The following is a 27327-nucleotide window of genomic DNA, read 5'->3' on the forward strand; positions in this document are numbered from 1 at the left end:
GCTTGTTGTCATTCCTATCTGTCTAGCTTGCCTCCTTTTTCTACTAAAAAAAAAAAAAAAAATGATGCCCTCTGGAATCCCTTGATAGGCAGCTAGGAGATAATGAACCTGCCCTTCTTTAAAGCTAATAACTTCCCTAAGGTAGTAAAATATATTTATAGACCAACCATTTTTAAGGGCTGAAAACATCAAAAAGAATTTCACAGTCAGCCAGTTAAATAATGACCAGGATATAGAGCATCTGGAAATAAATGGAGACTGTCACAAAGTACTCAAATGCTTACGGCAATTTACAGCTTATATAAGAAGAAGAGGGGGTGGGAGGTGGGGGAGATGGGGGGTGGGTTTCCTTAGGGAATTATTTCTACTCTTGAAATCCTCTCATCTCTAAAACAGCTTCTGATCATGGCCATCTTCGGAGCTACCTCATTCACTGTTTCTCTAGTGATGCTCTGTCATCCCAATTTAAGAGTTTCCTCCCTACTAAACTTTACAAACATATACTCAGAAATGAGTTGGTAAACGCCTAATTTGCTCACTGGCCCCATGAGATTCGACATGGCATTGGCTGCTCAAGGAGGAAAAGGCTTATACAGAGAGAGGTAGGAACCAACCCGAGTTTCTTGGTTGGCAATTAAGGCAAAAATGAACTTCAGCCCACCTGTTTATTTGACTTAGCAAAGCTGATCCCCACACCCTGCACCATGGACCCTGTGAAGCCCACTGGGCAGGCGTCACATCTGAAGCCAGGAGCTAAGTTCACGCAGCGCACGCCAGGGTAGCAGGGATGGTATTTGCACTGGAGAGAAAAAAAAAATTCAAAGTCATTAGTCCCCTGGAGAAAACACTCTCACACTTTCATTTATCTACCTGCACAGCTTGTTTATTCATTTAACTATCAGTTTTTGGTGATCAGAATGGTAAAAGGAAATAAAGGCTTCCAATGTCATAGTAACCCTAGGAATCCCTGACCCACACAATCTGGAGTTGCTTTGCTGGATGACAGAATAATGCACAGCCAAATGGAAAGGGTCTTAATGTTAATCCCTCCACTTCCCAGGGTCAAGTCCCTGGTATTCTAACTTGGAATTTAGAGATCAATGAAAGGACAGCGCTCTCAGGCCACTTGATGGCTGGCTGTTAGGTGAGTCCAAAGGCGTTACTGAACCAACTACTCAAAAGAAAAGACCTTGAAAAACACAAAGCGAGGGCAATTGTTTCCTCGGTTAGATGTGATCCATCAGAGTCTGGGCCTGCCTCTGCGCCCTAGCAAGCCCATGGCAGTTCCGAGGCCCTTGGAGTCTAGGAGATTTTTATTTATTTTTTATCCAGTTCAACTAATGTAAAAAACACGACCACTTCTGGCCCTTTCAAAAGGAGAAAAATTCCAGCTCACAGATAGAAACCAGATGCAGTTGTGAAATGTGTACAGATGTTTCTGCAATTGAGGGATTACTAGAGACCATCTTAATTGCTTACTACCTGGGGCGGTAATCAGTGGAGCGCTACCACAAACCTACAAGAGGGTGGTGGTGGTGGTGGTGGTGGTGGTGGTGGTGGTGGTGTGTGTGTGTGTGTGTCTAAGGTCCTTGCATGTACCTCACCCCCTCCATTTCTCCTTCTGACCTTCCTCTGGCTGGCTGGGAGGGGAAAGGCACATTCTGATGGCAGCCTTGCTACCTACTATGAACACTACTTGGGGACTAGACTACTGACTGGCTAGCCATGATCTTGAAACAGTCTACATGGGCAGATTTGGCAGCCATCCAACCAGCCTGTATTTGTTGTGTGGGTCTTTCTGGCTCCATCCCTGACACTTTTGGTTACTCACAGGTTATGGGGCCTCAACAGGTCTCGCTGGTTTGAGACTCCCTTCTGCTTTTCTATTTTAGGAAGCTTGAAGAAATCAGTTGCAACCTCTGGAATAGACCCTTACACAGATCTCGCCCCTCCCACATTTGCAAAAGTGTAGGAAAAAATCACAAACTGCTTAAGAAAAATAATCAATGTTAGAGTATAAAGCTGAAATCTCCATATTGTAGCAACATGGACAAGTAGAAGAATGGGAGACACAGGGAGATGTATTACGAACACAGCCACAACCATGTGTCATGCCTCCTTCCTCCCACTGCTCACAGTGCCTCATGGTCTCGAGGGACTCATCAGGAAGTAGTTTTTAAGTAGCCTTGGGAGGACAACCCAAGTCATCCCTTAGTCATCAGCCTGGCTTCTTTTTCCATTAGCTGTATGGGGTGCAAGATATTTAGGGAGCCTCTACCCTGTCCAGATGAACTCTTACCTCATCAATGTCAGAGCAGGTGATCCCGTTTCCTGTGTAGCCCTCGGGGCAGGGCCCACACTGAAAGCCATCTCTGGTGTTGGTGCATCGGACTCCGCGGAAACACGAGTTGGAGTCACACAGGCGCACTGGGGGTGCTGGGGGTGCCGGGGGTGCCTGGGGCACCAGTGTGTTTGGGGTTGGAGACTGCAAGCTAAGAGGACCTAGAAGAAAAACAATAGGCTTATTCACCACCAGGGAACATAACTGACACTAAATAAAATTTGGTTTTTCAATGAAGTTCTCTTCCCTCCAGCTCTGTGCCAAACCTCCAGAAACCGCAGCCAACGTTGCCTCACCCCGGCCCAGGCCCTTCATCAGTCTGCATCTGCTTGTCCAGCTCAGAATGAGCCAGTTACTAGAAAAGCACTTACCGCAAGCCTGGCATTCGGCGATGGTGTTTCGCAAAAATGATGTTTCCTTGACCTTTAGAAATGGGAAGAGGGAAAAAAAAAAAGGTTGAAAAGGAGCACCTGATACATAGTCCAGGAATGAAAGAATCTATGTGTAGCAAGCTATTAAATACTTCTTAAAGTAGTTCTAAAGCAACCCCTGATGGCTCCCCCTCTGCCTGGAGCCCTGATGTGTTTATCACATGGTTGTCCCCCATTTCCAGAGCCTTTGTGTCAAGAGTCCCAGGGTGGCGGGCTGCGTGGGGCGGGTTGCGTGGGGCGGGCTGCAGGGGCCGGGCCGCAGGTCTGCCCGCTGCCGTGCTGTAAGCCTGCTGCTCCACGAGCTCACGCACGGAGCTCCTCGGGGCTGTTCTGATGGTATGTCTCGGTTGTTACCTGCTGTCTCAGAAGATCCTTCACCTCTCCCAGTAGCTGGTTTAGTTGTGTCATTTGCCCCAAGAACTGTCGATTAAAGTCTCCTATAGCAACGACAGAAGGTAAGGAGCATTCAGCCAGCAACAGCCATTTCTACAGTCACTCAAAGCAAGTGATTTCCCAGAGAATAATTATGACAAAATTCTAGGGTATAGGAATTTAACTGGGTGTAATTCATCTCAAAAATAATGGTCATGATGCCACTGGAGACTTCAAAATCCATGGGCGTTATACAAATAAAAAAAAAAAAAGGGCAATGAAAATATTCCTTGCCCTGGATTTTGGCATAAGAGCCTGATTTCTGGAGATACCTCCCGTAGGACCGCTTTGTGCACAGCCCACCATTGGGTGGTGGGACCCAGCCCATTCAGGGGCCTGGGGGTTTGCCTGTGTTGAAGAAGGTGTGCAAAGTGCCCAAGAGCCCACACCTGTGCTTGTGGTGGCCAGTGGCTCGCTCTGCTGCAGGAAGCAGTCTTGCAGGCTGGCCACCTGGAACAGCGAGCCTCTCACCACCAGCTTCAGCTCTTCCAAGAAGTCCTGGAGAGAAAGCAGATTCATACCACACAGTGCTGGTGCATTCAAAGCCAACGTGTCTGCATATTCACACAACTTTCATAACAGACTAGCCCTGTACACTTGGACCCTGACGTCTTATGTAATGTTGTGGGTTTGCATTTTTCCTAAAGCCTGCCAGCCCTATCCTTTTCACTGAAGCAACTTTGAACTTCAGCCAGGAGCCGAGGAAAATGCTGACATTCAACTTGGCCTCAGAGTTCATGAAAGTGGCTCTGAGAAGAAGACCGGCTTTTTCCTTCACGGTAAACAGTTATTTTGAGGAGCCGCTTAAGAATTATCTGGAATTTGTTTATGAAGTTTAGACTGCAATAAATATTTTACTTATTCATTCCGATTTTAAAGAGTATTGTTTTTAGGATGTCCTGGCTGCAGGTTTTAGAAAAGTCTCGGATTTTGTTGGCTTATGAGAATGAATAAACAGTATATTCTATGATTATTAGGTAGATGGCATCATATTTTCACTTTACTGGTTCATGTCAATCATTCATTGTTAGTCACAAAGCCAGTTTCCTCACCCCTTTATTTTGTAACTTACTCAAATCCATTATTATATCTATATATGACAGAGAAATGTTATGTTATCTGCAAATGTAAAGTTATCATTTTTATTTTAAAATGCTAAGGATTTTCAGGGGAATTCTACTTTTTAAAGCTAAGTTAAGATGTATTCAACATGTGCTTTGCAACAGATAGTGTGTTGGACATCCTATATAATAAAAGGCTAATATGCAAATAGACCAAATGGTGGAACAACTGAACTGGTTGCTATGACGTGAGCTTACCACAGGGGGTGTGTGCGGAACATGGCAGGCGTCGACCATGGTGGGATGGTAGAGCAGGTGATGGGGATGTGGGGGGCAGCGCACCAGACCAAGGCCAGGCGCCGGTTGCTGTCATCGAGGCGAGCCTCTGGTGGTTACTGAAAATTCTTTGCTTGTGTGTGCCATGGTCCCGCCCAGTGCTCTCACCTGCGGCCAGCACTGCCCCGATCGCTTGGCACTGTCAGCGGGTGTGAGCGGTGACTGCCAGCTCAGATCGCCCCTCAGGGCTTCTCCACCTCCCCCTGCTCCTAAGAAGTGATCGGGGCCGGCAGCCACCTCTCACACCCGCTGCCAGCGATGGCCCTGCTTGCACCTGCTGCCAGTGCCAGAGCCGCTAATCACACCCACCGTCAGCGCTCACACCCACTGTTAGCACTGGCCCCGCTCGCACCTGCTGCTGGTGCCCGGCACCAGTCCCAATCACTTGGCGCCATCAGCAGGTGTGAGCGGTGGCTGCTGGCCCTGATCACCCCTGAGGGCTTCTCCACCTCCCCCTGCTCCTGAGGGGTGATCAGGGCAGCAGCTGCCACTCGCACCCTCTGACAGCACCGGCCCCACTCGCACCCGCTGCTGGTGCTGGCCCCAATCGCTCCGCGCCTTCAGTGGGTGCAAGTGGGCTGACACCATCAGCACGTGGGAGTGGTGGTGGTGGGAACGGGGCTGCTGGCAGACAGGGGACCGGGGGCTGCGGTGGGAGGGACCAGGCAGGGGTGCAGGGGATGGGCCGAGACCCACTGCTGTGCCTACTGCAGCCTCGCGGCCCACAGTTCCTTTCAAGGTGCACGAATTTGTGCACTGGGCCCCTAGTTGGACTATAAGGTCAAAGGAGGCAGAACTACGACTGTTTTGGACTAGTTGCCTAGAATGTGCCTATTTGTTGACTGACTGACTGAATGAGTAGATGACTAAAGATAGAGCACTGTGGTCCCTGCTGATAGTCTAAGGAGCTAGGACTTCTGAGAAATTTCCAATAAGCATAGTTTCTGATGACCTTGTCATGGCTGACTCCTGGCTTTTAGAAATTTGACTTATTTGATGGTAGACACTAATTTCTGAAATGGTCAGTGACAATTTCTTTCATTCTGATTTTGGCTACTTAGGGGGTTAAAAAATAAAGTTTAGTATTCATTTTTTCTCTTATATAAATCTACACTAAAAATATATGCATAGAGTTATATGTATCTCTAAAAAACAAAATTTAAAAAACTTGGATTTTAATTTTCTTGGAGTTTCTGCTTAAAAATGCTTCCTATTTTTTAGGCACAAAATTCTAGTATCAGATTTATAGTTTTTAATAATATTATCTAAAACGTTTCAGTATTCTTAGCTGTGATGGAAATTATTGCTTACACCCTGCCTCTTTGTTCAAAGGGCTCAGTGCAGCTTGTAACTAAAGCACATGTAATAAAACAGAAATGGAAAATGAGACTTGAGAGCTAGAGGACAACAATATTATGGGCCACAACAGATGAACATAGTTACTGATTTTGGCACTTTCATATCAGATAAAATTCAGGAACTATGACCAGTTAGAGTTATAATTAATGGAAAGGACAAAGAATAGTAGTTCTTTATAGGAAAAGAAGTATTTCCTAGCACGCAACTCTAAAATAAATACATGTGGCAATTTCTGTAGTAGGTGCAGTGATACAATGAAAAAATTACCATCATCATGGCATAAAAAAGAATACAGAGGAGATGGAATTTTTAAGGGCACGTGGAATAAGTTGGCAATAAGATCCTGTTTGTTAGGAATGTTCTGATAAGATCTTGTGAAAAATGTTCTTATTGCTTGGCATTTCCAAGCATTCTTTAAAAAATGGTTAAAAATAATAACTATAGAAAAATTAAAAATAGATTATCCTAAGATAGTCTTTAAATTTTTGTAATTTATTTCCAACTTGAAAATTGTATCCCAAAAGTCTCCATTTATCATCAAAAGCAGTTCTCAATTTTTTTTATTCTCACATCCTCACCCAAGGACATGCATTGATATTAGAGTGAGAGGAAGGGGGAGGGAGAGAGAGGGAAAGAAACATCTTCACCACCGAGGTATGTGCCCTAACCAGGACTTGAACCCACAACCTTTCAGTGTGGGGAACCACGCCCAACCAATGGAGCCACTCTGGCCAGGGCAGAAGTTCTCAATTTTGACTTCACATTAAAATCAGTACTAGTATTACTTTAAAAAACACTGCTGCCTAGGCATCACCCCTATAGATTCTGATTCAGTTCATCTTCAGGATTGGCCCTCTATCTGTGGTTTATCAAATTTGGCAGGTGATTCTACCATGCAGCCAGAATTAGACCAACTCATAACCTCCGCACACACCTCTGTGTCCCCTGAGCCTCAGCAGCTCATCTTTCCACTTCGAAGAACGGTTTGTGGGTTCCTACCTGTGCCCTCCTCTGGAAAGTCCTCAATTCAATGGATGCAGGACTCTGGGTGAGGCCAGAAAAGGCTCTGGGGAGATTGTGAACAGAATCCACTTGGGTGCAGTCCACATAGAGCTCTATGGAGCCAGCCCCTCGCTGCAAATTGCTCAGTCTCAGTAGGACCCTGTGCCGCTTGCCGTCAGCCAGCTGCAGGTTGTTGAAAACCACCAAATGGATCTTCCCATCATTCTTCAGGTAACGCAGGATGGCTGGAACCAAGCACAGATCAGTAAATAATGAGATAAGGGGGACAGGGCGGTTCTGTGCTGAAGGGCTTCCAGGTGACAAGGCTGGGTCACTGGAACCACAAGTATTCATCATCTTGTGTGCCAGAGGCTATTCTCCACAGGTGTTGTGCTCATGGAGAGACAGAAAATAAGGTAGCAAATTTGAAAATAAACAATATCATATCAGATAGTGATTAAGTACAATGAGCAAACAGAACCCATGAAAAATCCACTAAATCAAAGTCATCTCTTTAGGGCATGAGTTCATTAATTCACCCAACGTTTACTGAGTGCTACCATGGTTCTGGGGGCTGCCCTTAGTTGCTTTAAACACTTAATTTCTACTCATTGCAATCCTAGGAAATTAGTATCTACAGGGGATGAAGGTGAAGCTCAGGTAAGTAAAGGAACATGCTTCAAGGACACAGTAAGTGCTAGGACTAGAATGTGAAACTGAGGGTGGTTATTTCATGACTAAAAGAATGGTAGGCATGGACAGTCCAATCTGTTCTTGGATGCTGAGCCTTTGGGATGAAGCCCATTGGGTGAGGTTTGCTATAAAGAGCAAAATAATTTGCTTCCAAGGCCTTAGTAAATCCACCATGAACACCTCTAGGTCCATCCACAGATACCAGCTCCAAGCTCAAGTTCATCATCGGAAACAATCCTAGGAACAAGGTCAAATACTGAGTGTAAATGTCACTGGATAATTAATGTGGTAAACACATAATTGCAGCTCCAAAGGTCAGAGTCAAAGTCTTCAACTGCCCAGGGTGTAATAGCCTTAAATTAGTATAACTTTTCTGCAGGCAATTTAGTGATGTGTATAAAAACCTTAAAGCTGTACAGATCCTATGGGCCAGCAATGCCACTTTTAGGAATTGACACTAGGGAAGAAAATCCCAATCTGTATGGACATGAACATTGACTTCAGAAATATTATAACAAACATTTGATACAGCATGTACATCCAAAAAGAGATGGAGGGCTGGCTACTTAAATAATGGTATAACTAGAAAATGGAATGCTATGGAATTATTACATATTAAAAACACAAAAAGAGAGTAAACAGCATCATGGCAGTGTGTGAGAACCTTTTGGTCTCTCCCCTGAAAAGTTACAAGTTGGACAACTATAATTCAACAAAGGATCCCCTGCCCAACACACAAACACGTCTGAGGGATCCACACACTGAAACATCTGATGGTGGGCATATCAGAGCAAGCGGGTGAGGCAGCAGCAGAAACATCAGCAGTAGAGGCAGGTTGTGAAAGGGCAGAAGTAACTTCAGTCAGAAAAATGAGTGAAATATTGCTATTTGTGACAACATGGATAGTTGTAGAGGGTATCATGCTAAGTGAAATAAGTCAGAGGAAAAGGGCAAGAACTATATAATTTCATTCATACGTGGGATATAAAACAGAAAGCAACAAATGAACAAAAAAAATTCATAGACACAGACAACAGTATGGTGGTTACGAGAGGGGAAAGGGGCTGGGGAGGATGAAGAAGGTAAAGGGGGTCAAGTACACAGTGACAGAAGGAGACTAGACTCTGGGTGGTGAACACATAATGCAACAGACAGATGATGTGTTATAGAATTGTACACTTGAAATTTATATGTTATTAACCAATGTTACCCCAATAAATTTAATTACAAACATGAAAAGACATTCTCAGTATTTTGTTGAGTGCAAAAACATTATGAATCATTGTAGTTTCATTCAGAAAAATAATGTGTACATATGTATGTATATTAGTATACCTATACATAGAAAATTATGAGGTAATGTCAATGTTAATATGGTCAGTGCCCAGATGATGTGCTTTTTTCTCTCGCTCATCTTCATTGACTATTTCCTACAAGAAGCATGCATTACTTATACAACAACAACAAATAAATTAATTACATGTGTATACCCAGAATGTGCTGCTGTCAATCTGTATGACTTGTAGCAAGTATTCAGACCATTCTTCCTTCAGTACCTTTTCTGCAGAGTGTAAATGCCAACCTGGTGCTGCCCCATTGAGTAGCCAGCCAAGAATATTTGTTTATGTGGTAGTATTTGCCAAAGAAAATAATCCCTTCTGTGAAACCTTAAGGCTTTTTCCACATTAGAATTTCTAGGTTGATGTTCCCACCTCTTTTAAACTCTGACTAAATTTGTTTTTCCATTTGACCATGACTGGAGAGGGCCAGTTGGCATCAGGATCTGTGTTGTACAGAGATGCTGAGAGGAGTCACATAGAAAACCTCTTCTGCATATGTTGTCACCACTATTTGCTTATGGAGAGGTAAGAATTGATAGGACCTGGCAGGACAGACTAGTTAGACCAAGCATGTCACACTCGTGGCCCGGGGGCCGCATGCGGCCCACAACGAATATTTTTGTGGCCCAGCCAATATAATGGTATGTAAGAAATGTTTTAATTAAAATTTTGTAACTTAATTTTTACAATATCCTGTTACACATAACTAGAGGCCCAGTGCATGAAATTCGTGCACGGGGTGTGTGTGTGTGTGTGGGGGGGGGGTCCCTCACCCTGGCCTGCAACGACACCAGCATCCTGCATCCCGGCTGGCCTCTGGCCAGAGGCCCGCCCACCTGCCCTCCCTCCCTCCGTGGGCCAGGGCACGCGGGACGCTGGGGCTCGTCGTCAGGGCAACACTGCCAGCGTCTAGTGCCCCGGCTGCTATGGGTGCCACCATCTTTGTGATGGAGTGATGGTTAATTTGCATATTACCATTTTATTAGATAGGATTATGAGTAACGAACAACAACGTTCACTAATGACTGATTATTATAATCGTGTTGCATGCATTTCCCTTACGTGCCTTACGCACAGGCTCACCATTTCTCTCCACTAATACTAGCAGCGAATATGTTAGCAGCCGATTGCCATGTCATTAGTCTTGGACAGACTTGTTTGGTGTGCGCAACAAGAAATGTTTCACTTTCGGAGAACAAGAAAAATATTTGTTAGCATTACACTTATTAATTTGTGCAGTTATTCAGTGTCAGGTAAGTTAATGTTCAAGAAAAAATATTAATTTTTATTAAAATGTTCTATTATTTTATGTTAATGATTACTCCTTTATTTCAGCCCTCTGTATTCAGCATGTCTCTATTGAAATAAATCTATGTTTCTATGAAAATTGAAGCTTTTGTTTTTTTGCGGCCCACAAAAACTTAAATATTGTTTATTTGGCCCGTGTTAGCCTTTGAGTTTGACATGCTTGAGCTAGACTATAGAACAATACTATGTTTCCTGAAGTAAAGCATTGGTTAAGACTTAAATATGGCATATTAAAAATAAATATGTTAAGAGAAAGAAAATAGTGGGAAGGAAGAAAATAGACATGAATTAAAATTCTTAAGGTGTTTTAAATATGGACTAGAATGAAATTTTTACCCCTTTATTGAATATTGTTGAAAATTTATAATACTAACTGCATGTCTGGAACTTGGAGACATATACAATAACCAAAGAGGAACAAATTAAACCCAAACATGCACTAACTTTTAAACTGGTATTTTTTTTAACTCTTTTGAACAGTTTGCAAATACCTGCAGTTTTTAATAGGTCAATAAAAATGCCACTTAGACCATCAGACTTCAATTAGGTCATAGACACGTATATTCAGTATCTCATTATTCTCATTATGGCCACAACCTCTGTTCCTCATATTAACAGTTTAAGAGGATACACAGAGTGGCTTAAAACAAATACTCTTGGTTTTGCTACCCAAGCTGAGATTTCTGGGAAATTAAAAGAACACATTTTCATGGGTATCTCGCTTGCTTTTATAATAGGCTTTCCATGGCGTGTGGGTGTGATTTATGTTCATAATTGAATAGCTAAGTTTAATTTTATAACTAGTACCTAGTGGAGTACTTTACACATAACAGGTGTACATTAAATGTTGTAAATATGAACTTTCAATGAATAATTACATGATTGCATTAAAGCTTTTCACATATAAAATATAAATGATTTATAGAGTGGCAATTCAAGATTTATTGCAAGTAACAAAACCTACTATTGTGTTCACACTACCATGTAAGGGTACTTGTGCCTTGCTTTGTGTTGCAATGCAACACTAAAGTGACAAATTCCTTTTGCTCCTAGGTCTTGTGACAATAGCAAGAAGAAAAAAAAGGAAAAGAAGAATTATGGAAACTTCCATCTTCACAACGACTGTTAGCAGAAATATTATCAAGTGCTTTGACATTTACCATTCTTCATACTTAATCCAATAATTCTCATTTCTCTTATAGCTCCCATTTTTCATTTTTCTTATTTTATTGCAAATTCCTTACTTCAGTGCTTCTATACTTATTTTATCTTCAGAGCAGTAAAACTACCCCAGAGGGCAGATAGGCACCTGCTCAGAAAACTCAATATTTTCCCATCGGTCACACTGAATCCAGAAGCAGCTTACGCCCTGGCCCAGGAGCCTGCAGCCTGCTGGGTGACCTTCTCCGAGGCAGCACCTTCCGAGTGGAGACAACAGATGTGATGCCTTCCTTTCCCCAGGTCTCCCTTTCCCAGTGCTCAGCTCTCCCTGTTCCAGCCCAGCACACACAGAGCAGTGGGGGACCAGAGAACAAAATACGACAGAGCAAGACACTCATTTCCCCCTCCAAGGAGAAGAAAAGCCAGTGCCCTGAGGTTGGAAGGAGTGGTCTTCTGGGCCCCCCACACCTCCGCCCTCCACCTCCCCGAGAGGCACCTTTCTCAGGAAAACCGTTGCAGGGTACCGCGCTGTTTCTTCAGCTGCGGCACATTCTCTTCTGCTCGCTCTTCATTCAAAGTTTGTTTGGTGATTTCCGCCTGGTTCTCCCGCAGGGCGAGTAAAGAGAACTCAGCACATCCGATTAGAACGGAAGGCTGTAGATCTTCAAATGGCATTTCTGCCTCTGCTCTGTTCCATCTCTGGGTGTCTCGGTCAGATTCCTGACTCATCTCCCTACTTAAGGTATCTTTCTGCAGTTTTTCCTGGACTGACAGCTGGAGCTTCTGATAGGCCTCTTCTGACCAAGTTATTGTCTTCTCAAAGCAACATGCAAGCAAGTAAATAAAATCCTTCAATAGCTCCCCAGTGGTTCTTAAATAATGGCTAAGCTCCTTATCCCAGCACTGACCCCAACCTTCTCACCACTTTATGACTCTCCATGCTGCTGATGCCCAGCCAAGATGAACAATCTGTTCTGTTTTCGCCCCTCTCTAGCTTTCTCCAGCCTCCCTCATCCTGTTCTTTCTGTGTGGCATGTTCCCTTCTCCATAGCTCTCCTTCCTTCTCCATATCCCTATGTATCTGAAGCCAAGATCCAGCTCAAATGCACCCTATTCCTTGAAGTCTTCCTTCTTCCCCATGGTTGAAAGGTATCTGCCTCATTCATATTCCCATTACTCTTCCTTAGTGCTTCCCTAGGTGTACATTTTTAGGACTCGGATTCCAGTTATGGCTCAGATACTTAATAGCTATGTGAACCTGGGCTTGTTCATTTTACTCAGTGTCCATTTCTTAAGCTTCTAAATGGAGTTAATAAAAGTTGCCCTTCCGACTTCACTTTGTTTTCAGTGGTGGTCAAATAAGAAAATGCAAAACTAATCACAGAAATACAGAAGATTATAATTACAAACAATTATATGCCAACAAACTGGACAATTTGGATGAAATGGATAAATTCTTAGGAAATACAATCTCCCAAAACCTAATCAAGAAGAAACAGAAAATATGAACAGAAAGATTACAAATAATGAAACTGAAGCAGTAATAAAAAAAAACAAAAAACCACAACACATCCAACAAACAAAAGCCTTGGACTGGATGGTTTCACTGGAGAATTTTACCAAACATTCAAAGAACTAATGCCTCTCCTTCTCAAACCATTTCAAAAAATTCAAGAGGAGGGAAGACTTCTAAATTCATTTTATGAGGCCAGCATTATCCTAATTCCAAAACCAGATAAAGACACCTCAAAGAAATAAAATTATAAGCCAGTATATCTGATAAACATAGATACAAAAAATCTTCAACAAAATATTAGCAAACCAAATCCAGCAATACATTAAAAAGATCATACACCATGATCAAGTGGGATTCATTCCTGGGATGCAAGGTTGATACAATATCCACAAATCAATTAATATGATATACCACATAAGCAAATTGAAAGATAAAAGTCACATGATCACATGAATAGGTGCAGAAAAAAGCTTTTGAGAAAATCAAGCACCCATTTATGATAAAAACTCTCAGCAAAGCAGAAATAGAGGGAACACATCTCAACATAATAGAGTCCATATATGCAAACCCACAGCTAACATAATACTCAAGAGCAAAAACTAAAAGTATTTTCCATTAAGATCAGAAACAAGACAGAATGTCCACTGTCACTACTCTTATTCAACACTAGAGGCCCAGAGCATGAAATCGTGTGTGGGTTGGGTCCCTAGGCCTAGCCTGTGATCAGGGCCATCTTCTGCCTGCTCACCAGTCCCCAGTCCCGCCCTGCTGCCACCACCCACCCCAGTTCCCCGTTGGCCATCCATTAATTGGAGCCTGCGGGCTCGGGGGAGGGACCAAGAGATGGTCAATGCACCTCAAAGCGACTGGTCGTTCTGGTCATTATGCCTTCATGGTCACTGGCCTTTTATTATATAGAATAGTATTGCAAGTCCTAGCCGCAGAAATCAGACAAGAAGAAATAAAAGGCATCCAAATCAGAAAGAAAGTAAAACTGTCATTTGCAGATGACATGATACTGTATATAGAAAATTCCACCAAAAAACTACTGGAACTGATAAGTAAATTCAGTAACATAGTGGGATACAAAATAAATATCCACAAATCAGTAGCATTTTTAGACACCAATAATGAACTATCAGAAAGGGAAACTAAGAAAACAATCCCATTTACAACAGCATAAAAAAATAAAATAAGCCCTAGCCGGTTTGGCTCAGTGGATAGAGGGTCAGCCTGAGGACTGGAGGGTCCTGGGTTCGATTCCACTCAAGGGCACATGCCTGGATTGCAGGCTTGATCCCCAGTAGGGGGTGTGCAGGAGGTGACTGAGTATGTTTATGTTTATAAGACACAGAAAAAAAAAATTGAAGATACAAAAAAAAGAAGTGTATACTGTGCTCATGGATAGGAAGAATTAGCATTGTTAAATGTCCATACCACTCAAAGCAATTCCTATCAAAATAACAATGGTGGCCCTGGCTGGTGTGGCTCTCAGTTGGTTGGGCATGCTCCCATGCACTGAAACATTGCTGGTTTGGTTCCCAGTCACAGCACATGCCGGGTTGTGGGTTGCGGGGATGCAGGTTCTATCCCTGGTAGGGAGCCTGCAAGAGGCAGCTGATCAATGTTTCACTCTCACATAGATATTTTCCTCTCATGTCGATGTTTCTCTCTCTCTCTCTCTCTCTCTATCTCTCTCTCCTCTCTCTCTCTCTTCTCCTCCTCTCCCTTCCCTTCTCTCTAAAAATTAAATAAATAATATTTTAAACATACCAATGGTGAATATCACAGAACTAGAAAAAATAATCCAAAAATTTACAGGGAATCACAAAAGACCCTGAATAGCCACCGCAATCTTAAGAACAACGAAGTGGGAGGAATCATGCTACCTGATATCAATTTATGCTACAAGGCCATAGTCATCAAAACAAAATGGTATTGGCATAATAACAGACATATAAACAAATGGAAAAGAATAGAGAGCCCTGAAATGAACACATACCTTTTTGGTCAATTAATATTTGACAAAGGAAGGAGGAACATACAGTGAGGTACAGACAATCTATTCAATAAATGGTATTGGGAAAATTGGACAGATATGTGTAAAAAAATGAAACTAGACCACCTTCTTACCTCATATACAAGAATAAATTCAAATGGATTAAAGACTTAAATGTTAAACTTGATACCATAAAAATCTTAAAAGAAAATATGGGCAGTAAAATCTCGGACATTTCTCTTAGTAATATTTTTTCTGATATATCTTTTAGGCAAGGAAAACAAAAGAAAAAATAAACAGATGTGACTACATTAAACTAAAACATTTTTGCGCTGTAAAGGAAACCATCAACAAAATAAAAAGACAACCCACTGAATGGGAGAACAAATTTGCCAATGATAAGGGTTTAATACCCAAAATTGATAAGGAACTTATAAAATTCAACACCAAAACCCCCCACAAACAATCCCATTTAAAAATGGGCAAAGGACCTAAAGAGAGACTTCTCCAAAGAGGACATACAGATGGCTAATAGACATATGAAAAGATGTTCAACATCACTAATCATCAGAGAAATGCAAATTAAAAGCCATAATGAGATATCACCTCACACTTATCAGTATGGCTATCATCAATAAATCAACAAATTACAAGTGTTGGCAAAGATGTGGAGAAAAGGGAACCCTGGTGCATTGTTGGTGGGAATGCAGACTGGTGCTGCCACTGTGGAAAGCAGTATGGAGGTTCCTCAAAAATTAAAAATGGAACTGCCTTATGCCCCAGCAATTCCACTTCTGGGAATATAGCCAAAGAAACCTGAAATACTAATTCAAAAGAATATATGCACCCCTATGTTCATTGCAGCATTATTTACAATAGCCAAGATTTGGAAGCAACCCAAGTGTCCATCCGTAGATGAGTGGATAAAACAGATGTGGTACCTTTACATAATGGAATAATACTCTTCTATAAAAAAGGTAAATCATACCCTTGTGACAGCATGGATGGACCTGGAGAGCATTATGCTAAGTGAAATAAGTCAGTCAGAGAAGGACAAATACCATATGATTTGACTTATGTATGGAATCTAAAGAATAATATAAATGAATAAACAAAACATAAACATACTTATAGATATGGAAACCAGACTGATGGTTGCCAGAGGGGAGGGTGGTTGCAGGGCTGGGTGAAAAAGGTAAAGAGATGGTAGTTACAAAATAGTCTTGGGGATGTACAGAACAGCACAGGAAATACAGTCAATAATATTGTAATACTATGTATGGTGCCAGGTGGGTACTAGAAATATCAGGAGAATACTTGGTAAAGTATGTGATTGTTTAACTGCTATGCTATATACCTGAAACTAATACAAAATAGTATTGAATGCAACTGTAATTGAAAACAATTTTAAAAATTGAAATAAAACAAACAAACAAAAACCACTGAAGGAAAAAAGGAAAATGTAAAACTATAAACTGCGGTTCAAATGTAGGTATATTTGTGTTTATTTCTTATCTTCTCTATTAGAAGTCCATTTCTTACTAATTTTACATGTACCATAGCATCTGTGAGCACCAAATACAAGTATTCATTTAATAAGAAACAGATAAAATAGAGTTTTCATGTGTCCACGCTGATTGCTTAACCCACAATCCGTTTTAAAATGTGGGGAACAGTTTCTATTGGTTTATTTATATAAACCCTGTCCTTATAAACTTAGCACTTTTGTGTACTTCACAATTTGGGGCCTGATTTTAGGGCTGCATTTCCGTGTCTGAGTACTAGCCTCACACAGAAACTATGTCGTCTAACCTGATTAAATCCCCTCTCAGTGACTGGCAGGAGATGAAAAAGCAAACCCAAGTAATAAAGATGTGAAATATTGCTGTCTTGGGGATGAGTTTTCAAAAGGGGGTGTTTGTTTTTTTTAAAATGGACCTGGTAGTAAAAAATATTTTGTGTTGAATGTCAAAGCAATGAAGCAGAGTGCCAGCTATAAAGAACTGGAAATGATAATATTTTGTCTGCTTGGGCAAAGAAGTTCAGAGTGACCTGGCCTGCAGGCAGCAAACTCGGGATTTCTGCTCTGCCTGGCAAATGGCTTTGCTCTTTCACACTTTTAAATACATGATGAAAGCCATTGGTGTCAACCTTTCCTCTTCTTCTTAAATAATTGTACATTTTTAAAAAGCCTTCTTGCCATTAATGTCTCTTGTGATGGATATTCTCGTTCACCTTTGCTTATTTATCTTTATGCCCTATACACTAGGTCTTTGTAACTTTAGTGCTTTGGAAATATATATAAAAAGTAAATCATCAAATTGCTTTTCCTGAAAGTACTCTGGGTGAGTCCCAAGTGTGATAAATGTAATCTGTGTGTTTTAAATTTTTCTTAAAGTGGTTTGAACAAATGCAAAGTGTACAGAACACACACACACACACACACACACACACACACACACACACACAGAGAGCAAAGAAATCATCCACAGAAAAGAAGCACAGCAATTATATTAAGCATCTGCAGAGAGCTTTATATTTTGAGAAATTATGAGACTCGTCACTGTACACAACTATCTGGTAGGTGACAAAGCGGTGTATAAGCACAGAATCCTAAGGTCATGGTATAGGAGAGGGCTGAAAAGCAACTTCTTAAGAGTCCATGGAACCTCGTTACCCTTAGAAGAGCCACAGAATATTGTCATTGTAAGACATCCTGCCTAACATCTCACTTCACAAATCCCCTCAATACAAATGCAGCCTCTACCACCACATTTCCAGTAACAAGGAACTCATCACTGTGCGGAGAAAACCATTTCACTTTTGGATTTCCCTCTAAGATTTGTCTAACACAGAGCCAGTATTTGTTTCCTCTGACTTCTACCAAATGGTCCTAATTTTACTCTTCAGAGCTATAGACAGATTTAATCTTATTCTAAATCCAAATGATGTTCTTCAGATATTTTAAGTCAACTTTTATCTCTCTCACGTCTTCTGTCTGGCTCTTTTATTTCTATTTTCTTTCACTTTTTGACTTATAATGTGGTGAAAAATGGGGCTCCAGGTAATCTTTGACTTGTTAGTGTCCCTGTGAAATGTGTCCAGAACTAGTCACAATATCCTAGCTGTGGCTTGGACAATTCAGAGTACAGTGGGACTATTAGCTCCCTTATACAGTTGAGCTCATATGCATTAACAAAACTATAATTTAAGAAACTTTTTAAAACCATTGCATCACTGTCTCTGTTTGTCCATTCAATCAGCAAACATTTTTGAGCAACTACTACATCAGGCGCTGTGCTCAACACTGATTGGTTCTTAATGTTGTTGACCAGAACTCTTGGGATAGATCTCCCACATCCTGCACTTCTGCAATTTACTTTTCACTCCTAGATGGTAGATTTACATTTTTTTCTTGTTAAATTTCATCTGACTGATGGTGGCATATTTTTCCAGTCTGATAGGGCCTTATAAATCTTAATCATAGCATTCAACATATTCAACTGTTTTTTCTAGCTTTGTGCCAATTACCAACATGATAAAATACTATCCATGTCTTCACCTAAATCACTAATAAGTTGAACAGTTAAATGCCCAAGATAGAGGCTTGTCAAAACCACTAGATACTTTTCTATAAGGCAACTTACCAACTCCTAACAGTACTATTTATCTAGCTCATTCTTTTTAATATTATTCAGAAAGGTATAATGAGTAACTTATACCTTTTCTGAAGTCAATATATATTATGCTCACAGCATCTTTTTGATCTGTTAGCTTAGAAACTTTACATACAAAAAACGATTAGCATGACTTATATTGAGTAAACCCATTTGTCATCAAATAATCCCAGCTTTCTTTTCCAGCTAATCATAAATACATGAATAATAATTTAACCCTCTGGGCATTTGTCCTAAAGTTCACTAAAATTCTTTCATTTTTTGCATATAGCCACTTTAAAATTGAGCTCATTCAAGGGCACTCATAAGAATATTGTGAAAGTTAAAAGGGAAAATGAGTGTTGACAAGTCTTCAGCACAGTCCTGGTGTATCATAAGGGTGCCTCATTTTTTACCCATCATTATTGGGTTCCAAATTCTAATTTTTAAACTCTCCCATCTCTCCAAAGCTATCTCTCTCTCTCTAGCCCATAGCCTTCGGAATCACTGCCCTGAACTATCTGACATCTCCTACCCTTACGCTTACTTAGGAGCTTGACTGACACTCTCCAGTAATTACTGCAAAATCCTGGGGTTCCCTTCACTTTCACAGCACCAAGTTGTTCTGCTGTGGAGATCGAATTAAGACTCAAGAAGCAGTTCTTAGCACAGATTGGTAATTACAAAATAGTCATGGGGATGTAAAGTACAACATAGGGATTATAGCCAATTGGAGTAGCTATGTATGGTGCCAGGTGGGCACTGGAAATATCAGGGGGCACACTTTGTCTAACCACTATGTGGTACACCTGAAATGAATACAAAATAATAGTGAATGTAAACTGTAATTGGAAAAGAAGTAAAAACAACAAATGAAGCAGTTCTTCTCACTTGCTTTTTCTTAAAGGGGAAGCTTTCATTAAGAGTTCACCCAATCATCATCTTTGGAAGACAGCTGCTTAAATAGTACAGAGATATCTATCTCTCCCTCCCTTCTTCTTTCCTTCCTTCTAGAACAGTGGTTCTCAACCTTTCTAATGCCGCGACCTTTTAATATAGTTCCTCATGTTGTGGTGACCCCCAACCATAAAATTATTTTTGTTGCTACTTCATAACTGTAATTTTGCTACTGTTATGAATCGTAATGTAAATATCTGTGTTTTCTGATGGTCTTAGGCGACCCTGCTAGCGGTTCTCAACCTGTGGGAACCACTGCTGTAGAGCCTAAGACCACCGGAAAACACAGGTATTTACATTATGATTCATTAACAGTAGCAAAATTACAGTTATGAAGTAGCAACGAAAATAATTTTATGGTTGGGGGTCACCACAACATGAGGAACTGTATTACAGGGTCGCGGCATTAGAAAGGTTGAGAACCACTGTTCTAGAAGAACCTGACATTTCTATTGAGCTTCACAATATAAAAAAGTTATTATACTTTATATAAGTCACTTCTTGCAATCAACCTGTGAGGCAGCTCTTATCTCATCCCCACTTCACAGATAGCAATCGAAGCTAAGAGCAGAGATGTATTCATGGTGGCACAGTTGTAAGATTTTTAACTGTAACTCAAAAGCAGGATACTAACTGGAAATTTGCTTCCATGCCAGATACTACAAAAGCATCAACCATATCATCTATTCAGTCAGATGGCTTCTGTAGAATGCTTATTTCTATCAAGATTATGTTACTAATAATCTGATAAATAATTTCTATCAGAAGTATTACCTATATTTCTTTTCTATTCTCATCCAAATGGTCTTCAACACTCATTCATTCTCAAATGAATCTGAATCAGATCTCAACATGCCAGACACTCTGTAGTTCCAGAATTTGCACAATAGTGTATGTCTTCTTTAAGAAACAAGGCTATTCCTCTAAGCCTCTATTTATTCTGTTCAATCTGCTCATGAACCACATCCATGTATGAGGCACTGTGCTTGGTGCAGCAGTAGATACAAAGATGATTTAAGGGATGCTCAGTCTCTGCCTTGAGGGGGCTTACAACCTACTAGAGAAAAGACCTAGAAGTAATTCAAGTACAAGACAAACTAAGATTAGTGCCTTCCACAGAGATACAAAGTCACATAAGAAAGGTGTCAGAAGGAGATTGAGGTAGGTCTTGCATATATAGGATTTTGGTATCTGGAGATGATGTTTCAGAATGTGTATAGAGGGGCAGAGGTCAAGAGCAAAGGATGGAGAAGGAAAGACAGCATGCCTGGGTTCAGGGAATGGCAGCCAGTCCATCCAGATGAAGTATAGGCTGCATGGAGGGTTGGAAGGAGGAAAGGCTGGGTGGGGGTCCTGCAGTGAAAAGCCCTGAAAGCACAGCTGGGGTGTTTAAATCTTATTCAGTTTGGAATGGGAAGCCACAAAAGTTCTCAGGGGTCAGGCATAACTTGACCCAAGTTATGCTCTGCATATAACAATGAGGCCACCAGGCTAAGATGACTTGGAGATTGCCCAGTGACAAACTTATGCTTCACAGTCTTCATGGGATATACTTTATTGTAGGAGCTCTCCAAGGGCCCTGCTCTTTGACACTATCTGTGTGGTCACCCACTCCCAATTCATTGCCTTTAGTGGAGGGAAAGGCGGGTCCCATTTCCTACTCATATGCTTTAAGTCAATAGAGATACATCTTGATTTCTTCTGACTGTTTCACTGTGTTCCATGCAAATCAAGAGGACAGATCAGCTGAGCCTTGCCAGTTGATCAGTGACTGGGACTCACCTTCTAGGAAGAAGGTTCTTCCCGCACCCTCCATAAACTATGTCAGGCCACCTGAATACCACAACGGGGAGTCACAACCACGTGTCATGTCTTTTCCTTGGACCTGTTGGACTCAGACTTTTTCTTGTTTCAATCAGAAGGGGCTGCTGCCCCTTCCTAGAACTTTCAGATTCACCAGTGATGGTAAGTCTCTGTACTCTTTCCTATTGCTCCAGTGAAACTTTTCTATGGGAAATTCTTCTACTCTCCAAACTCTAATACTAGTATAAATTCCTCTTTGTTTTCTGAGAATTTTCATTTCTGGATTCTTTTCAAACTCTTTTTAAACATATGTTTTCTAAGAGCTACCGATTGCCTCTAATAGGTTGGAGGGTGCAGAGGTGCTCAGCATTCCTCTCATCTTCTCCTCTAACATGGTGATCAGCTGGGATTTACAGCTGAATCACATGACTGCTGGTTCTTCAAATGAAACACACTAACAATCCCCTTTTCTATCAATCAACCTGCCCGTATATCTAGCGTTACCCCTGCTTACTAAACAGAATCAGTTCGAGGTAAGCTGCTTCTTTGTGTTTCCAGGCAATAAACTCTCCACAATGGGTTCATCCACACTGGCCAGTTCAGGAGTAGAGGGTGAGATTCAGGGAGGGGGGAAAGCTAGAAGCAGAGTTTTTCACTCTACAGAGGGCCTTTTAGCCACTAGGCTGAGAGAGCTAAAAGAAAAATCTTCCATGCATTTAAATAGACAGTTTTATGAGAAGCTACTGATCTTTAGATGAAACTGAATGGCTGGGTTGTTAGAAGATGAGCAGTTCCTTCAACAGATGTGAGGCAAAATGGGGCTGATTCAAGGCAAGGAGACAGGCTGCTGATGGGGCAAAGGGAGGAGGAATGGTTGAAACATGAACCATGCAGAGCCATGAACCATGTCCCCAGACTCCATTATGGGAAATCTCACCCCTGAGAGGCTGTGAGGCACAGAGAAATCAGACTTGTGAGTGGAGTGGGAAAAGGAAAAGAGGATGTTGGCATTTGATATAAAAGAATGGGTTCAAACCTCATTCCTTCCCGCTTTTAACTCTACAGTCCCATGAAAGCTAAGAATTAGGCATGTCTTCCAGCTCCTAACGCCTGCTGACTTAAGTGTTCCATCACAATTAGAAACTAGGAGTCTGGAGCACTGTAAGTATCTATGTACTTTGTAAAGCAAACCGAAATAAATATAAAATCTAGCCAGAAGGACTGGCCCATTTTTTATTATTAAAAGCAAAACACATATCTGTCTCATTCCTCAATAAGCAGGAACAGGTGTTGTCCCCAAGGCATAGGTGGAAGGGAAAGAGACAAAAAAGTAGTGACCTTATTCTTTGAGAGTAATTTTTAGTACTTGTAGAAACTCATTTTGACAGTAAAACATTTGACAGTAAAGGGACCAAACAGATGACAGGTCTGTGTAAATTGGCATGAAACAGATGGAAAAGAGCAGTTTATTTAGTTTTACTGGCTGAGGTATAGTCTCTTCACCAAGTCCAGGAAGGTGCTTGCAGAGCTAGGAGTTAGGTCTGCGAAGCCACATGCTTCCAAGGGAACATACAAATGGTTATTCACTGAATATTTGTGTCCCCCCAAATCCATATGTTGTAGCCCTACCTCAATGTGATGGTATTAGGGAGTGGGATTTTTGGAGCTAAATGGATTTAGACAAGTCATGAGAGTACGACCCCCATGATGGCATTAGTGTCCTTTTAAGAAGAAGACAAAAAGCTCTCTCCCCCCCAGTGGCACATAATGAGGAAGAGTCATAAGAGGACACAGTGAGAAGGTGGTGTCTACAAGCCAGGACCCAGATTCCCTAACCTGGAACTGAAGCTGCTGGCAACTTGATCTTGAACTTCCCAACCTCCAGAACTGTGAGAAATAAATGTCTGTTGTTCAAGCCACCCAGGCTATGGTGTTTGTTATAAGCAGCCAGAGCTGACTGAGATAACAGCCTAATTGTCCTTTCCAAAACTGGATCCAGAATAACAAGAGGGACAATATCAGAGGGAATTTTGGCCACAAGCAATTCTTCATTCTTTCTCCCAACATCAACTCGCTCTCTCTGTATAGGTAAATGTACAATGAGAAGAATTTGGTATTGAAAACTGAAATAAATAGTGGATGAGAAAAAAAACTGTACAAGAGAACCATCTTAAGAAAAGTATACCTCAAATCCTGGAATAGAAAAAGAGGATTTTTAAGAAAATGATTTTTGCAAATGTGCTTACCTTTGTTTAAGCGTCCCATCACAGTAAATTCAAAATATTTGCTGTTGTCAGTTGAAGAGTAAAGGCCGAAGATGGTGGCCGAACTCTTAGTCTGCAGTTTGAAGGTGGAGATCACATAGAGCTCATTCAGGGTGGGGTCGGTCAGGATTGGCCGCAAGGCACCTGGGTTCAGCCTCTGGCTGGAGGATGGGAGAAGGTCAAAGACTGGGGAGAATGGAGAGAAAGAAATAATCAGTAAAATATTTAACTTTGGGGCAAACACCTTTGTTTGAGGGGGGATAAATGGTCAGAAAGCTATAAAGTAATGCAAACGAATGTGGTCATTTTCCACATTGCCAAACTCCCCAGGTCTTATCACTCTTACAGTGGCTGGCCATTTGGAACCAGAAGAGATATAGCACAACATTTATCACTAGGTTATAACCTCCAAGAGAAGACTGAGTTTGCAAGTCCCAAAGTGCATTTGGCTGAAGAAGTGGCTCTGGACACGCCCACTGGGCAAAGCACTGGAGGCTTCAAGTACAAGGGAACAGGTGAGAGCACCCAAGTCATGGCTTTTCTTAGGTCCCATCCAGTGGATTCCTGGAGTCCTTGGGGTTCCCCAATCTTCTCCTGGACCAGAGCCAACTGTATTTTCCTGGTCAGTGATAAAGGACACAGGGGACACAGCAGAACGCATGGATGTGGTGGGAGACAAAGTGTCAGAACAATGGTTTGCTTCCTTTGTGCGACTTAAGTTCCCTTCATGCACTTACAGTTCTCCAATATTTCTGTTAAAAAATCCCAATGCAGAAACAAAACAATGTGGTCTCTATTTCCTAACCGTATCTTAACTGATAGAGTTGGTTTACAAAAACTAGAATAAGTTGCTTTTGTTCACACCAGCAGCACTTTCTCTCCAACTTTTTAATACTTAAGAAAGGTATGGGAGAGTATACCTAGAGTTATGTAAAAGGCAGTGGCCAAATTTGGGTCTAACTCATTATAAGTTACTTAGTATTTCTGTTGTTTTATGCAAATATTGTTTGAACAGTTCCATAGCTGTCTCCTGGATACAATAATCTGGTTACTAAAAGTGTAGTAGTATTCATAATTATACACAGTTCTTAAAAACCAATAAAATAATCATCCTTATAGAAAAATGGGCAAAAACCATGAAAAAAACAATTTACAGAAAAAGAGTTACAATGGCAAATAATTATATATGTAAATGTTCATATGCTTAACTAATGATGAAGGAATTGCTAACTTAATAATATTTTCATTAAATTGCATAAACAATGAATACAATAATAGCTAACTGTTGATGATGGTTCAGGGAAGTGGAAACTCATATACTGGTGGGTAAGATCTAAATTAGTATAACTATTCTGAAGACAGTTTAAATAACAGTATCAAAGGCCCTAAGACATACATGCTTTTTGATTTAGGAATTCTACTCACAGAAGTTATCCTAAGGAAATAAAGGATAGCATGGTAAATTACTTAGGTACAAAGATATTCACCACCAGTGGTAATTCGAGAATTTCTGTGAAGGAAGAATTATGTCAAAATTTAATGGGAGAGGTGAGAAAGCGGAGGCTCTGTGGGCACAGCACTTCGTTATGAAAACAGTGTCCTTAGCGGAGAAAGAAGGGCTCAACAGAGATTAAGCCATCCTATGGCATTGCAATTGTTCAACAATTCATTATTTATGGGTTTTTAAAATATATTTTTATTGATTTCAGAGAGGAAGGGAGAGGGAGAAAGAGATAGAAGCATCCATGATGAGAATCATCCATTGGCTGCCTCCTGCACAGGGATCAAGCCCAAGCATCCTGGGCATGTTCCTGGACCCCGACTGGGAAGCCTGGTTCATAGGTTTACACTCAACCACTGAGCCACACTGGCCGGGCTGTCATTATTTGTAATATCAAAACAATGGGGACAACTTATCTTAGAGCCCTGGATAAATACATTTTGGCCCTTTCAAAAAGTGGAATATTATGTATTAAAAAAGGAAGTGCAGCTGACTACTTATAGACATGGAAAGATGTTTATGATATATTAAGTGGAAAAAAGAGATTATAAAACTATACATATAACAGGATCCCATTTGAAATATATACTTGCATAGAAAAAGATTTGAAAGACAACACATCAAATACTAACATGAATAGTAGCTGTCTCTGGGTTGTATAGTTATAAATATTTAAATGTCCTTCTGTTTACCCAGTCCAGCCACCCCCATGCTTTTTTTTATTTTAACAGTGAACAGGTATTGCATTTGTAATAAGAAAAAAGAAATAAAAGTTATAAAGCCAACAGGCAAAAACCAACTTAAGAATGTCTACTCTTGCTTCCTTTTGCCCTTTAGGCAGCCCTTTCCATTTTTGGAAAATCTAGGAAAAAAAAAAAAAAAAAAGAATGTCTACTCTTTTTAAAAGACAACCTGTCTTCAGACTGAATCTGTATCGTTTCTTTCACGGGTACAAAGAACCTTACACAATAATGAATTTACTACTAGACGTGTAGGAAAGCATAATATCTATTATGTTTCCCCTAGCACTCCATTTCCCCCAAACTAGAAGACTTCTACTTCAAAAGAGAAAGAGAAATTTTTAAACTTGCAGAGAATGGGAAATGTTACATTTCCACCAGTGAGGGCAATATGGCAATATGTTTAAAAGTTCTTTTCAGGACAAGGCATCTTCGGAAAAGGGATGTGTGTTTAAAGTGAGAGAACTGCATTCATAACTAAACTCAAGAACTGCTGATTCTTGTTTTGACTATGATCACTTCCATAATTTAGCTCAAGCTAAATTTGCCGAACTTCAATCTGTTTGGTTCGTCTAATCCACTGGCTTCTCTCTCAAGCGGCAGAGTTGGAATTAGTAATGAATTTGGAGAGTGTTTTGAAAAGGAAATGAGATATACAATTTTCTTTTAATGTTATTACATTTTAGTAAAAGCACCAGGATCTAAGCACAACCTTCTAGTGTTAGAGGTGAAATTACTGCTATCAATGAGCCCAACTACCATGGTATGAAAATTGAATTCATACATACTAATAAGATTAACAAGGTTAGCTCAGAGGAGGAAGGAGATAAGCAAATTATCCAATTGAGCTGATAATTGCAAGAGTAATTAACTCAATAAAAGAATCTATCAGAAACTTGACTTAATCAGATAATCTACAGCAACTACATTAACTAGGTAATTTAGAAAGTACAGCCTAATTTCAAGTCTCCACAATACAGGTAGCTCTCTCTAAGCATAAGCAAAATCCGTACCAGCAGCACACCAGGAAGTTGTGTGTTCAAATGTCAAAAATTCATATAACGCAAAATACTATACCCATAAATTCAAACCTGCTTAATCATGTCTGCAATAAGAAAACTTTTGAAATATGTGAAAAATCGACTTTTCTGACACCAAAAAGGTTGTGGGTTCAATTCTTGGTCAGGGCACATACTTAGGTTGTGGGTTTGATCTTAGGTTAGAGCAGTGATGGGCAACCTTTTGAGCTTGGTGTGTCAAACTTCGCCAAAAAACTGAGCATAACTCGGGTAGTGTGTCACTTTGAGGAAAAAACTAACTCCAAGACTCTAGTCGCAAATGTTTCATCCTCAGGAGCAGCAAATGTTCATCCTCGGCATGCGGCCGCGTGTCATCAGAAATGGCTACGTGTGTCAGTGCTGACACGT

At 40.8% G+C, this 27327-nt stretch overlaps 1 protein-coding gene across 1 annotated transcript in view; it reads right to left on the reverse strand.

The window, feature by feature from the left end:
- Positions 1-27327, reverse strand: part of THBS4 (thrombospondin 4) — a 51054-nt gene that overhangs the window by 21251 nt on the left and 2476 nt on the right. Inside the window, exons 2-8 of the mRNA XM_054714296.1 lie at positions 23642-23845; positions 6960-7207; positions 3594-3702; positions 3127-3209; positions 2713-2764; positions 2300-2502; positions 662-799 (exon numbers count right to left, since the gene is read on the reverse strand). Of these exons, the coding sequence (XP_054570271.1) occupies positions 662-799; positions 2300-2502; positions 2713-2764; positions 3127-3209; positions 3594-3702; positions 6960-7207; positions 23642-23845 (1037 nt within the window). The remainder of the gene's footprint in view (positions 1-661; positions 800-2299; positions 2503-2712; positions 2765-3126; positions 3210-3593; positions 3703-6959; positions 7208-23641; positions 23846-27327) is intronic.

Source organism: Eptesicus fuscus, chromosome 4 (genome assembly GCF_027574615.1).
Source record: "Eptesicus fuscus isolate TK198812 chromosome 4, DD_ASM_mEF_20220401, whole genome shotgun sequence".
NCBI classification, from domain to species: Eukaryota; Metazoa; Chordata; class Mammalia; order Chiroptera; family Vespertilionidae; genus Eptesicus; species Eptesicus fuscus.